Source organism: Artemia franciscana, chromosome 4 (assembly GCF_032884065.1).
Source record: "Artemia franciscana chromosome 4, ASM3288406v1, whole genome shotgun sequence".
In the NCBI taxonomy this organism is placed as follows: domain Eukaryota; kingdom Metazoa; phylum Arthropoda; class Branchiopoda; order Anostraca; family Artemiidae; genus Artemia; species Artemia franciscana.
The window spans coordinates 23,325,883-23,341,091 of record NC_088866.1 but is presented as its reverse complement, the minus strand read 5'-3'; the positions used below and the strand labels follow the sequence as shown (position 1 = coordinate 23,341,091).

Genomic DNA, 15,209 nt, shown 5'->3' with positions numbered 1-15,209 from the left:
AGATTCGGTCCAATTATGTCAGTCACGTGTCTTAGACAGGTTTTTATTCTTCCCACCCAGTTTCATCCTGATCTCACCACTTTAAGTATTTTCTAAGATTTCCGGTTCCCCTCAACTGCCCCCCCCCCCCAATTACGCTGGATCTGGTTGAGATTTGAAATAAAAGATCTGAGTCACGAGGTGCTTCTAAATATGAAATTTCGATCACTCCTTAGTAAGTTAGATATACGTCATTTTTCTAATTTTTCAGAATTAACTCCCCCCCCCCCATAGAGTGGATCCGTTCCAATTATGTAAATCACGTATCTAAGATATCTACTTATTTTTCCCACCAAGTTTCATCCCGATCCCTCCAAGCGATATCTATGATTTTAGGTTCCCCCACCCCAAACTCCCCCCAATGTCACCAGATCCGGTCGGGACTTAAAATGAGAGCTTTGAGACACGATATCCTTCTAAATATCAAATTTCATTGAGATCCGATCACCTGTTCGTAAGTTAAGAATGCCTCATTTTTTTCAATTTTCAGAATTATTCCCCCCCCCCCCCAACTACCCCAAAGAGCGCGGATCCGTCCGGTTATGTTAATCATGTATCTAGGACTTTTGCTTATTTTTCCCACCAAGTTTCATCCCGATCCCTCCACTCTCAGTGTTTTCCAAGATTTTTGTTTCCCCCCCCCCTTAATGTCACAAGATCCGGTCGGAATTTAAAATAACAGCTCTGAGACACGATATCATTCCAAACATCAAATTTCATTGAGATCTGATCAACCGTTCGTAAGTTAAAAATACTTCAATTTTTCTCTTTTTTTCGAACTAACGCCCCCCCCCTCCAGATGGTCAAATCGGGAAAAGGACTATTTCTAATTTAATTTGGTCCAGTCCTTGATATGCCTGCCAAATTTCATCGTCCTAGCTTACCTGGAAGTGCCTAAAGTAGCAAAACTGGGACCGACAGACCGACAGAATTTGCGATTGCCATATGTCACTTGGTTAATACCAAGTGCCATAAAAGCGAAAAGCTGTTAATAGCATTGTGAGAACTATTGTAGGAAAATATTTTTTGTGTCTGTTTAAAAAACGGAATGTGGATTTTAGGGATGCACTATCAATTGGAAACCGAGGTTCCCATTGAACGGGATTGTGAAAACGACCAAAAAGAAGAAGCATATGGGGTGTATCCAGAATATAACCAAAACTGTAACTAAGGACTGCTTTTTTGACTTGTTCTCTGAAGATGGAAATATTGATGAAAACTTTGAAGCCTGGACAACAATGGATCAAAAGGTTGGATTTTACATCAAGGATAGAATTGTGCCTCGAGCTGTCCTCTATTTTACTGGTAAGTAAATGCTAGTTTTCTAGTGATTTTTTGTTGAAAGGAAATTGAAACTACTAAAATTTCATGGGAGATAATAAATTATATAGTGTGAATCATTTTTTAAGGGCTAATTTTCAAGAGATTGAAAGTTGAAGTCGTATTTCACCTCTCATCTTCGTGACAACAACCATTTGTTCAACAAAAGCTGGTTTTTCCACCCAGATCTTCTCGGATTTCAAGGCAGAGTTAATCTGGAGCTTTTCGTCAAGTTTAACAATGATGGATTTTCCATCCAGATCTTCCATAGCCTCAAGGCAGAGTCAATCTGGAGTTTTTCGTCAAGTTCAACAAGAGATGGTTTTTTCACCCATATCTACTCTGGTCTCAAAGTAGAGTTAATCTGGAGCTTTTCGTTTAGTTAAACAAAAGATTGTTTACCACACGGGTCTACTCCTGTCTTAAGGCAGAGTTAATATGAACTTTCATTGTATAAATCGAGTGCCAAAACAATGGTTTACAAGGATTTTCACAGAGCTCTCATCCTTGTGAAAATCTTGAGTACTATACGACCATTGATCTTTATATTCATAAGAACAACATGATCAAGATGGAAATGTTCGCCCAATTTTACATAAATATTTACTAGCTGAAAGTTTTCTGATGTCATTAGGCATCTCTAAATGAAATTTGAGGGAAAATGAAACGCTAGTTTTTTTAATTGGATATGTGAATCCGGAAGTAGTTCAGCTAGATCCTAATGTTGTTCTTGGAAGTCCTTTGCGTCCACAAAAAGTGATAATGTAGTTTTGCTTATGGTGTGGATGTGTAAGTGTCTTCAGAATTGCTGTGATACGTCAGAACTGTACCTGAAATAAAGCGGAAACAAAGTGGATGGTTTCTAAACGATTAAAAGCCTGGCTAATATAATTATCTTTTTTTTCAGCAAACGTAGGTTTTTCAGTCGAGACCATTCATCCCTTTTCCTTTTGATTCCTTCTGTGATCTGAAGAGAGCTACTGAAATGGTTTATTCTTATTTATCTTGAGTCTGCTCAGATTTCTTTCTGTAAATCTTTTGATTTAAGGAGTTGAAATATTAGAGGATAAACATTGAGTTCGGAGTTCTGAGTGTAGATATAGTCGGGTAGACTCTTGGCTGATACCAATTAGATTAGCAGCATATTACATTCAAATAGGCAATGGTCAATTGTTTTATTTTTTTTTGTTAGAATACCTGCAAAGAGGAAAGAGGGAACCGATACAAAAACGCCTGAAAATTTAGCCTATTTGAGCCCGACCGAATTCTATGATAATTTTGGAAAGGTGCTTATTGGGGAATGGAGATAAAATAGGATTATTCTTATTTAACAAGACCTCTCATAATATCCAGTGGTAGATGTCTCTATTGGGAATTGGTCTCCCACTTGTCTGGTCAATATTAAAAGCATTTTTGCAATTTTATCCGCCTCGTGGTTATCAATTATACCTGAGTGACTTGGAACATACTGAAAGCAAGTTCTTATGCCTCTTGAAGCTAGATTATTAATAATTTAAGTGAAGCTGTCCACTTGAACGATATTTTCGTTACCCAGTATCACTTTTTCGTCTTCACTTATTCCTAATCTTAGCGACTTAGTCTTCTTAACATTAATTTTCAAACCAATTCCAGCATTCTGAACTCGCAAAAGACAATGAAAAGTGTCTATATCTATCTTATACTGAGAAGCTGAAGACAGCAGCTCTTGGCTTGACAAAGAGTCAGAATAGACCTTAATATTTTGTAAATTAGCCATCAAAGGTTGATTATTCATGAGGTGCTCTAATGCCATGATTATGGCATTTAACTCTGCAGACATTATAGACACATTATCATACATTCTCTCACCCATCGCTACATTAAGGGGTGGTAGAACTTTTTGGACCCATTAACAAAATTTGGAATTGTTTTTTTTTCGTGTAATTGCATTAATTTCAGAAATTTTTATCTGTATATAAAAGCAATGGTGGTAAGCTCTTTAGTCCACATGGGGATTGACCAACTCCATGGGGGGGGGGGGGGTGCAATAGACTTTGCTGGCACTGAGAATTTCTTCTGGGTATTGGCATACTCATTTGCAATGCGTCTTTACATGGATGGATTTCTTAACCAGTTATGCAGGGTACATAAGCTATTGGTTTCAAATTTTGTCCCTTAATTTATCAAAAGAAATCTTTTTCTTTCATTTATTGTTGATAATCCACTCTGAGTAAGCAGAAAATTAGTACTTATTGATTTCCTAAGACCAAATATGAGACGGATTATATAATTTTTTGTTGTTTCGATTTTCTGCATCAAGGTCTTTGCACATGCACAATAATCAATGATCCCATCATCAATATAAGGTCTTATATGTTGATTGTAAAATTTGGAGTACAGTTTTCTCAATACAGCCCCGGGGTGGGGATAGTAGTCTTTTTGTTGTTCTTTTTTTTTCTGTAGCCTTTTTTTATAGTGTTTAGGATGTGGACGTGGAAAATAAGGTTTTTGTCCAGTATAAGAACTAGGTAATTAATTTGATTGTAGGTAATTAATTTGATTGTCCTCTAGAACAATCATTCCATTTAGAGTTAGTCTTGCATTACAATTATTTCGCTTATGGTGAAATTAGACGATTTTTGGCCGGGTGAGTGCAATGGCTAAATCAGAATTTTGAGAATAATTTTCAAATCGGAAAAGTGATTTTTGCAACTTTGAATGTGCAATCTCAAAGCTGTTGCCAGTTGCCCATAATACCAAATTATCTGTATATTGTAAATTGGTGTGTGGGAGGTTCATATACCAGAGAAATAGGGTGAAGAGGCGGCAGCTCAGGAGTGCACACTGTGGAAGATTGTCCAAAGGTACACACTGTTGCAGTTTTGGGTCAGGATTCTGAAGGTACACAAACAATGAAGCTTTGATTTTCTATTAAATATTTTATAAAGGATACTAACTTTGAGGGTGCAAGACTTGCAAGTTTTGTTAAAAGGATCTGGCGGTTCACATTGTCATATATCCCTTCAATGTCTAGGAATGCAGCAACTAGGATATTATTTTTAGATAAGGATTCATTTATCGCATTTGTTCACAATATAAAAGTATCTTTAGAGGAGTGGTGTTTCCTGAAACCAGCTGAGTATGAGGTATCATATTATTTTTCCCAACGAACCATAGCAGCTTACGATAAATCATTTTCTCCATTACTTTTCCGATCAGATGAGTATTCATTATAGACCTGTAAGAATCAGGGTCATATTTAGGTTTATTTTTCTTTAGTATTGGTAGGAGGATGTAGCCATATACATAGGATGTAGCCTATGTATGATTATAACAATTTAGGAGTTCCTGTTTATGAGAAGAGGTGAGATTTTTTATCCATGTAGGGTGTATGTTACCGTAGCAACTAGGAGCCGTAGCCTTAATATGTTGTATTACATTATTCAGTTCACGAATTGAGAATTGACAGGTTGTATACTCTAATCCTTTTCGAGTCTGGTATATCGGATTTATGGAGATTAGGGTGGTGATACTCTTACAGTTTAATGTTAGCTTATTTGAGAAAAGAGTTGCAAATTAGTTTGCCTTTTCATTATCATAATGGGTATTATTTTATAGTAGCTCATACTTGAGTGGGTTGGGGTATGTTTTTTTTTCTACTGATTAATTATGTTTTGTTACGAACAACACTTTTCACGTTCTTCTTTTGATTCCATTTAGATTCTGTATTTGAATGATAGTTGAAAATAAATCTTAGGGAGACCTAAGAGGGTCAATCATTTTGAACAAAAGCTTCCGTCAATCGATTGATGTGTCCTTTAAGCAGCCCTTCAGTCTTGGCCAAAACTAATCTCAAATTTAATTTTAACTCACGGCCAGATTTTTTGTTTCAGTTCAGAGTTGGGTAGTGAAGTGTCTACCGTGTGTGAAAGAAGTCTAATACTGATTCGGCTTTTCTTGTATGTAATTGGTTGCGTTTAAGCGAAAACAAAAAGAACTCGCATTTTAAATTTGTTCTGAAATCATTAATTTTCTTTTTTAGTTTGGAAATTGTGCTATCTGGTTCCAATGTCTTTACCGCCCGCAAAATCCTGTCAAATACCGCACTTTTCTTATTTTGGTTATAACAGCCTCTACTTTTAACTTTCCATAACTCAGGGTGATCGCAGTTTAACTCTATTAATAAATAGATAAACTCGTGTTCTACATTTTTGCTTACTTCCGATGTATTTTCCATTGTTGTTGACGCAATACTTGTACAAAACTAGTTTAGACAGTCAATCATGCTTGAATCAATCGATTGACGAAAGCTTTTGATCAAATTTATTGACCCTCTTAGGTCTACCTAAGATTTATTTTCAACTATCATTACCTCCTTTAGAATGATCAGTTTTATGTTTATTACGGACATGTCGGACTTATAGATCAACTACTTCTTTCAGAAAAAGAGGGGCAAATGATTAAAATTATAAAGTGGGTTTTGAAAAGGTTTCCCAGCAGTCCAGATAATTTTTGTGTGTTAAAATTAATGTTCAGCGATCTGTAAGAATGTAAAATAGTTTTTAGGCACGGATAATATATTCCTACATGTTGTCGAAAAAAAGATAATTTTTACGTAATTTCTCGCCAGTTTAGAAGACGCTCTTTTGAAGCTGCAACTGACGAGGCAGACGCTACAACTTCACTGATACTTTTTCTTAGGCTCTTCTCTTATTCTAGTGATTTGAGGTAAATGTTATAAGGAAAGATTGAATATTGCCTTTTCAATATGATTCTAGTCTTTCTGTAAGCATTCCTATATATATGGAAAATCCGAAGAGACGGAAACACTTTGGAACTTTTATCCAAAATTCTATTCTTTAATTAAGTAACTTGTAGGCTCCTGTCTCAGAATTGATAAGTTTCCAAATAAAGTTTATAATAATCTCCCTTTACACAGAACTTTTAAGTGATATTGATAATGCAAAATAACACGAAAAATGTTTGTTGGTGATTAATTCTGGCTTTTTTTCTTTTATTTACTTTCTTTCATTCTGATTTTTATGATCAGTTTTATGTTCATTAAACCAAACATCTACGGTTTTAGCTTTTGCTCCTGGAAACGCATTATTTTCTTGCACTATCAAATTTTATGAGCTGAGCAAATAGTTTAAAAGCATTTCTTCATCTCAGCTATACTTATCCTCCTCTTACGATTATGCATTTTGGTTTTTATTTATTTGTTAGTGTTTGTATTTTTGTAATAAATATTTTGAACATTTTTTTAACTATATCTTTGTAATTTTTAGGCAAGGTATTGGAAGAAGAGGAGGAGGAGTCGCAGTTGACGCAGACTGACGAAGAGTCGAGCGATGAAGAGTCGAGCGATGAAGAGTCGAGCGATGAAGAGTCGAGTGACGAAGAACTAAAATTTATTGAGAAAAATAAGACCGTCGAAGATCTTTTAAAAGAAAACAACTTTCAGTAAACGGGAAAAACAGTGATTGGCCTAAATGAGGAACAATAGTCAGCTGGCTTTTGTTTTTTCAAAATAGGACTAATTAAACCAGCACTGAATAAATTAGGGACAATACCAGTAACAAAAATCATTTGGAAAAGTAGTGATAAATGTTCAACTAAGACACAAGAACCGAATTCTAAGTGCTTCTCACAAATCGAATCTGCATCACGGGAAGTCTTTTTTCGTACTTTCAGAATACATTTTATGCTCTTAATATGCCTTCTGATGTTTATTCTTTTAATAGGAACCTGGCCTTAATTTGATCATTCACTTTAACAGCTAGCGTAGTTTTAGCGGCTGTATTTCTATTGAAGTTTATACAATCATGCTACGATGTACTTTCATTTAAGTACTCGTTCGTCAATAAGTCAAAATATATGCGAATTTTCAGCTTTTTATCGTTTACTATCAAAATTTGAAGTCTCCATTTCTGATAAATTTTCACTAATATTTTCTCGATTTTAATAAATTATTTCCGACACCACAATGGCTAATCATGACATACCATCATACCAGAATTCTGGCTCGGTGAATGAATAGATCTGAAATTAATAAATCTATCTGTTCTTGTGGTGAAAGAACTAGCTGTAACCTTGTCACAAAATCACCTATTTCATTAGGAATATAAACCTGAAAATGATTAGATTTTTCTGAGCATAGCGGATATTTGGTAGTTTTACTTAGAGGATAATCATAAATTAATATTCATTGTATTATTATATTTTTTGTATTCGTTTAGAAAGGCAGGACAATCTGTCGTTTGTAGCCAACACTTAGAGATTAAACTCAATATTTCATCTTAAATGAGAGTAACCTCCGTTGTAGATTAGTTTGAATAATTAGTACCCAATTCACAATTAATTTTTAGTAAAGGCAGGATTTAGCTAGCGCTATATTAATCCAACAACAATTTTTCAGGCAATGAGAAAATTCCATGAAAAATCTGATTCGCTCATATTAGGACCATCTAAATTTCTGTACTATAAAAAATGTCATTATGAACTTCCCTTAAGGGGGATTTAGCCAAGAATTTAAAACGCTGAAAGTCGTATTTATATCGGCATCTAATATAGACATTAAAACAAACCAGATTGAAAGTCTAACAAGCAAAAACGATTTCTCGATGCCTGAATTGTCTTCCTTGGCCAGAAACGAATTCCATGTTATTTTGTATGATAAGGGTCATAATTATTTACACACTTTGTGAGACTTATCCATAACCCCCCCTCCCATCCCTAAATAGCGTCTCTAGTTTGTTATTTTCTTAAGGGTGTATTGTTTGTAAGCGATTTGAAATGCAGTTACTATAAGTTTATGTGAGTTTATAATATGAGCTTCTGAATCTTATTTGAAATTCTATCCCAGTTCATCTTAGTCGGCATTGTATTTGACTTTTGAAATATTGTTTTGCTGCGTCCTCTTACTTGGTTTAATAAACATTTTTCATTCTTCCTTTGATGCATCTCAAGAATTGATAGTTTGCGTTTAGGTCATTATGCAGTGACGTAACTAAAGTTTCTCAAATCTGAGATGGTCTGCAGATAATTTGAAAACTACATGTGTCGGTCGTAGTCAGAAGGACAATTCGCTAGTTTTGAGTAATTCACAGGAGTAAAATACATTCAAGTTCATTGATCTTTGGAAATAACTTCTAATTTGAAACCCAAGATATTCACGGTTTAGGCATATATATTCACCACAACTATAAACCAAACCATTAACGATAAAATATTCACTGTTTAACACGGTAAGACCTATTCATAATGAGGTTTAGCTAACGCCAATATTCAGCCAGCGCGGTGCCATTAACTATTTTGGGGCAACATTTTGTCAAATTTTATTTTAATCTTGTGTGTTTAGCCTTTAACCTCGACTATTCGCTTGCTTTATTCTATCCCCCCCCCCCCTGCCATTAAAAATGACCCCACATTAGAAATTAAGCAGCCGCGGAGAAAGTATGACCAATAAATACAATGAAGAAAATGATAGATTTTGGAATAGTTTATCAATATTCCAAAAAGAATTAAAGAATGCAATAAACCTAAGAAGCGAGAAGAGAGTAAATATAGTCAAATAGTAATTCGAGTGCAAAAAGAACATAAATTACTTTCAGTGGGAGTAGAAGTAGGGCTAACTTGTGTACCTTGTAAAGACCAAAAGGTCATTTGCACCTTACAGAAAACAAAAACCTTAATAAAAAGTCCTCTACATATCTTACCACTGGAAACAAATTGGTCTTACCATCAAATACACCGGAAACAAATAATAGGTACACCAATTAGCAAAAGTTATATGTATATATATATATATATATATATATATATATATATATATATATATATATATATATATATATATATATATATATATATATATATTACCTTGTATATACATCAGAATAGTTTTTGTATAAATCAGAATGGTTTCAATCCCATATAAGCTCAATACAGAAAACAAAACGAATTTTTACTTTTTGAACATTAATAAAAACGAAGTTGTGGAGACTTATGGTATATGAAACTGTCAATCTAGATTTAAATTTATCCATTCTTTAGCGTTTGTTTATATGATCTTTCATTTTTTTTTTATTTGTTTATGTTATGACCACATAAACAAAACTCAGACCTCGAAATCAGAATTGTTTTCAGAAACACAAATGACGCTCTACGCCTTACAAGGCATATGAGGGATGGCCCTAAACCTGTTTACAGTAATTTCACCTTGTTTTAAGTTTAACATGGTTATTCACAATAATTTATTTGTGGGTGGTTATTCATTGTAAATAAATAACTTGTGGATAGAGGTTTCTGCAGAGCTGTGAAGTCGACGAACAACTTTACCACCAACTCTTGAAACTTTAGACACAATTTCTCTGGCTCCTAACATTTCCTTTAAAGAATTCAGAACTACAACTTAAATATTCCTGCTAATTAATGACAGAAAATACTTCTATCCTTAAGGTGCTCTTCTGTCTTTCCGAGGTTTTGCAAACAGCAAGAGCAAGGAATTCTGTAAAAATTAAAATTCTTAAACTCATTTGTTTACCCTGATAAATTTGTGATCTACTTCGAGGGGAGGGGTCTAAAGAGGGTTATAGAGAGAGAGAATTTTATTAAATTCAACTTAAAAAAAAACAATATTATGCCCCAAGAAAGAGCAGATTTTGTAAGGCTGGGACAGTAACATATAAGGTAGGAGATAACAGAAGAGGCCACCCCAGCGCGAGAAAACTACAACAAAATACATACAAAAATCTATTATCCATCCATCCCGACATCCAGGCATTTTTACTTCGGGACGTTTTTACTAAATTAAGTTTATTACAATATGAGGAATCTGGTATATGATTGACAATATCTAATAGTTAAATGTGAAAATTTGAGCAATCCTGACGAGAAGGAGAAAAATACTACAGATACAAATTATGCAACTGGACTGATCTTTCTCTTAGGAAATCTTCATAAGCCAAATAGAAATTCGAAATACGAAAAAAAAAACATTAAAGAAACGAAAAATTAAACAACATTAAACATTGAAACCTCAAACGAAGAAAAACATTACTAAATAAAGAAAAAGAGACAAGGATTAATCATATCTAAAATACAAGGCAGTCTTAAACAATAAACAGGGCTTGGGTAATTTGAAAAATGAAAAGGAGATGCATCAATACATCTGAGAAAATATAAGAGATGTATATAGAGAGATGTATATAAAGATGTATCTGCATAAAATATGTAAGAGATGTATCTCTTATCTTTATATAAGAGATATATATAAAGAAAAATGTGAGTCACTAACTTCTTGGGTTTTCCTTTTTGTCTTTTTGCATAGTTGTAATGCATGACTAAAGTTAATTGCACCTATGAATAATTAAAAAAATATTTTGCACAAGAATAACAAATGTATATGAAAAGACGTAATATTCTACATATAAGTTTTCTAAATATTTTTTATATTTTTAAGACGATTTTTAAGAAAAGACGTAATAGTGGTTGACACAATTTCCAAACTCCAAATGTGGTCTTACAAGAGCATTATATAGTTTTCATATTATCTGAGGATGGCGCGATGATATGGTTCGTTTAATTAGTTCCAGGGCTCTGTTGGCCTTAGCAACTTATTGCATATTGTGTTCATGGAACTTAAAGTTCCTATGAACGATCACCTCTAAGTCTCGTTCACTCTCAACAGCGGGTACATAAAACTCATTATTTTTTATTTCTTTTCTCGGGTTCATAAAATTAGTTTTTATTGAATTTATTTACTCAGGCAGGAAGGACGGAGTAGGGTTCATGATGAATAAGGAAGCTGCTAAGTCTTGTTTAGGATGGTAGGGTATTGATATTATATGACTAAGAAATTCAGGGTGCCAGTCATAATAGTATATGCCCTGTAGAACCGAATGAGGGATATACTGGTGACTTAGACTGATTTTACTTACAGCTAAAGAGGTAAATAGACAGGGTCACAGGCAAGGATGGGAAATGCCGGAAAGTAGGCTCGACAGTTACTTATATGTACTTCAAGATACTAGAAAGTATCCAGTGTTGAAAAACTGACCGCCGGGCCAATCTGATATTTTCTCCGAAAAAGAAGCACAGAACCATCGAGCTAGTATTTGCAGCTAAGGTAAATGAGTATTTATTTCATCAGCAAAGTGTACTGTGCAATTTCGTCCGATATAGAAGGTGGTAAGAGTGGATATGACAACGCAAGGGCTTTGGCAGCTATTCTTGATAAAGCATTTCAGGCGTTTGCTGATATTAGGAAGTTAAAAATATGTCCAGATTCATGCATTCCGTAAAATAGAAACTCCATAATGAGCTACAATATGTAGAGCATTCTGTTCAAAATTGCACAGGCGGAGAAAGTGTGCCAGGACCCTCTCTTATTCAAGAAGTATATGCTATATACAGTTTTAATGAGAGGGCACTAATGACCAGGAAGTGTACTTGCCTCTACGCCTAGTCGAAAAACTGGTCAAAGTAAAAAGTCAAAATCCATACGTGATCATTCAGTTGCAATCATCACGTTTTCCCAATTTCCAGGCATGCTTCAAAACCTATAAAACATATTCAGCAGTGCCTTCCATAAAGGTCAAACGGCTGAAATTCCACCAATTTGTCCGTAAAAGAGTATGGTACAAAGAGTGTTTTGCAGATGATCATTGCAAAGCTGTCTAAACTCCACCAAAGAACATTCCAGGGAGTGAAGGGAAATCATTTGTTAATGCAAATTACTATTGAGAATTCTTCAAAAAGAACTTATTAGGACTTGCTTCAAAGGAGGGTGGTGAAACAGCGAAGGATGTTTTAAGTAAACCACCCAGTTTCATGATGGCAAGAGTTGAGAGCTCTTCCGAAGATAAAGTTGTCACATATCAAGGTAGGGAAAAGTAATGAAAGGCATAACTATGACGCTTAAATGTGCCCGTTCCTTAACATTCCTTTGTATACATTTGTCAATATATCATGTCTGAAGTTCTTTGAAAGTTTTGTTCAGTTTTCACCCAAACCTTGCCGGTCAGTTTTACCGTAAGTCAGATGTGTGGTGTTTATCACGCTTGAACCAGTTTTGATGTATCGGACAAAACTTTTAAAACTCGATTGATTTAACAGTATTTAGACAATTTTTTTGCCGGAACTATTTGATATATCTTTTGGAAATTCTCATTATCCCTGTATAGTGCCATGCTTTTATGCATGTAATTAGAATGTTTGCAACCTGTTAAGGTTGAAATTGACCTGTGTTTTCCTTGAAATTTTTTAATCCTCGCTTGCACCAATTCTGCATCCAGGCGACGTGGGATTGACTTGCTTGAGTGTTTAGTTGCAATAAAATTTATTTTAATGGGTCTTATTGCTGCAAATACGTTCAGTTAAATAGGATTCAGTAAAGATACGGAAAGATTCAATTAAACGACGGTTCAGTTACACGCATACCATTGACAAAATATGCTAAAAATCTTCCTTTTAAAACTTTTTCTAAAAGTGCCTATGGAGCAACGAAGTTTTAGATATTTCTTTTTCTTTCAACTTTAATTTTTAGTACAATGTTAGAACAGTAGACTTTTAGAATTGAAAAGCTAGACAACTAAACTTCAGTAATATTCTGATTTTCAAATTAATAACGTAAGATTGGTTTTGTTCCCATGCCACATACACTAGAGCCTAATAGTTACGAATGTTCAGTAATTAATTCCAATAAGCTACACTGAACGCAAGAGGGAAAAATGATTGAGGCACAAATTTAGCTAAGTGGCCTGAAAGAAGGACATATTCCTTTACCTGTTTTTGTGCTGAAGCTTTTGGCAACCATAGGAAACAATTCCAATTAAATACACGTGTTTAAATTTAAGGGAAGTTTAATGGTGATTAGTATATATTTTTTTTTAATTCCTTCTGTTTCAGAGCATTTTAGAGAGGTTCTAAGCCAACCATGGGCATTTGGCTGTCACAAATAATTTTACTCAAATGAGGTGGTGAAAAATAAATAGAATCTATAAATTTTCTCTTTGTTATTATTTCAAGACTAGAATATCACAAAGCTAAGCATTCACATAGCTTGATTGTAACTTAAGCAAATACAATCCCTGATGGAGTTTTGTTGATACCTGTCTTAAATTGATTTGTCTAAATAAAATAGGCCTCTAGCATTTATGGGACAGTAGTGGGACAACTATAGCAAGTTTTTTTTTTCAATATTCTATGTTTTATCAAATATTTGTTGTTCTCTGGTCACAATTGTGTTCCTTGCTAAGTGGTAAGCGCTCTGGGTTGGAATGCTTTGTCCAAGGGGTACAGGTTTAATTCCTGGCATTGCCAGTTTATTTGGTTTTGGATAGGGGTTGGTGATATGACTAACCTGAGCTAGAATTGGACCAACTTTAAATGATTACAGAGAGAAATCTAGGGACAGTAAGGAGGAAGGGCATGCAAGAGCATAGGCTGGCTGGTCCCTAGCTTCCTATTGCACCACCTGGCCAAAGGACCACCAGGTCCTTTACTTGCCTACTCACTTAGCCATAGAAACTTTCTTTCAAACTCATTAAATATGAGTAGAAATGAAGAATACCAGTATGATGGTCCTTCCATTTCCCTGAAATGTGGATGTATGGACAAGAGTGTGGGTCATGAGAGATGGCTTGTGAATGTAATGGGGGTGAATGTTCTGCAAGATTAAAAAATTTATGACAGTTGCTCAGGTTGGCAACTAAGCACAGAAGTATAATTTTGTTATTTGTTTTTCTTTGTGACTATTATGCTTATTTAATGTTAAGTATTTTAAAGTTAATCTCCTTTATTTTGTTTTTAATTGCCATGGCCCTAGGGCTTAAATACAACAATACCTATTTATATCGATTGATTTTCTTTAAAAAGATAGGAGTTCTATATTTCCTAGCTTCAGTAAATTTAAATGCAATTGTGAGACCAGGGATTACAAAGTAGGTGAAAACTTGCAAATGGACCTCTGGTATCAATAAATAATTTGTAAGAAATTGATATCAATTTAAATTACCTTAAACCTTAAATTACCTTAAATCGCAGCTTGGAGCGATGTAAGGATTATCCATTCTTGTGATGCTTCATGAGAAAAAAAGAATTCGTTTGGTGTAGATTGTGGCTTTTAGATTAGACTCTTGTGGAGGACTCTGCAGCTTCCCAATTGTAAAGGAACTCCTGGCAGAGCCATTCCCTATCAAGGTGGGACTTGAACATGTCAATTGAAGTAGCAGAAACTGTTTCTTCAAAGAGCTGGTTCCACATATTGATGATTCTTTGGCTGAAGAAGTAGCTTCTATGTCTACTCGTGGAACGCTGCATAGAGAGCTTCAAAGAATGTCCTCCAGTACCAGAATGCAAGGGCTGTGCAAAGAGACCGGGAAGAGTATTTTTAGAGAGGATTTTTTTGGTTAAAATAATGTCACCCCTTTTCCGTCGGTATGTCAGCGTCGGCAGCTTCAAACGACGTAGTATTTCTTCCTATGGAAATTTATTCATGTTGGTATCCATCTTAGTGGCACGACGCTGGACATCCTCAAGCAACTTCCTATCGTTTTTGAAGAAAGGGGCTGCCAATGACATTCCAACCTCCAGGCGTGGACGTACAAGTGCCTTATATAACTTCATAAGAACTCTAGGGTGTCGGCTGGAGATGGTTCTTTTTATGATACCGAGGGTTTTATTTGCAGAAGATGAAACAGACTTAGCATGGCTGCTAAACTTTAATTGGTGATCTACAATAACCCCAAGATCTCTTTCATCGGAAACAGCAGAAAGGAAGTTGTCTTGAAGGAAATACTTATGATGCTTGTTATTTTTGCCAAAATGAATTACATGGCATTTGTCAACATTGAAAGTCAGAAGCCACA

General features: G+C 34.8%; 2 protein-coding genes and 1 long non-coding RNA gene across 6 annotated transcripts in view; 1 reads left to right on the top strand and 2 right to left on the bottom strand.

Annotated features, from left to right (window-relative positions):
- The window catches only part of LOC136026167 (nucleosome assembly protein 1-like 1), a 53,480-nt gene extending 45,190 nt beyond the window's left edge, over window positions 1-8,290 (top strand). For both annotated transcript variants that reach the window (XM_065702485.1, XM_065702483.1), the window contains 2 exons: window positions 1,101-1,344; window positions 6,627-8,290. In XM_065702485.1, the coding sequence (XP_065558557.1) occupies window positions 1,101-1,344; window positions 6,627-6,805 (423 nt within the window). In that variant the 3' untranslated portion in view covers window positions 6,806-8,290. The remainder of the gene's footprint in view (window positions 1-1,100; window positions 1,345-6,626) is intronic.
- Window positions 1-15,209, bottom strand: part of LOC136026170 (RING-type E3 ubiquitin-protein ligase PPIL2-like) — a 193,602-nt gene that overhangs the window by 93,423 nt on the left and 84,970 nt on the right. The gene's annotated exons all lie outside the window — the stretch shown is intronic.
- LOC136026168 (uncharacterized) overlaps window positions 1-15,209 on the bottom strand; it is an 89,319-nt gene that overhangs the window by 54,886 nt on the left and 19,224 nt on the right. The window lies entirely within an intron of this gene.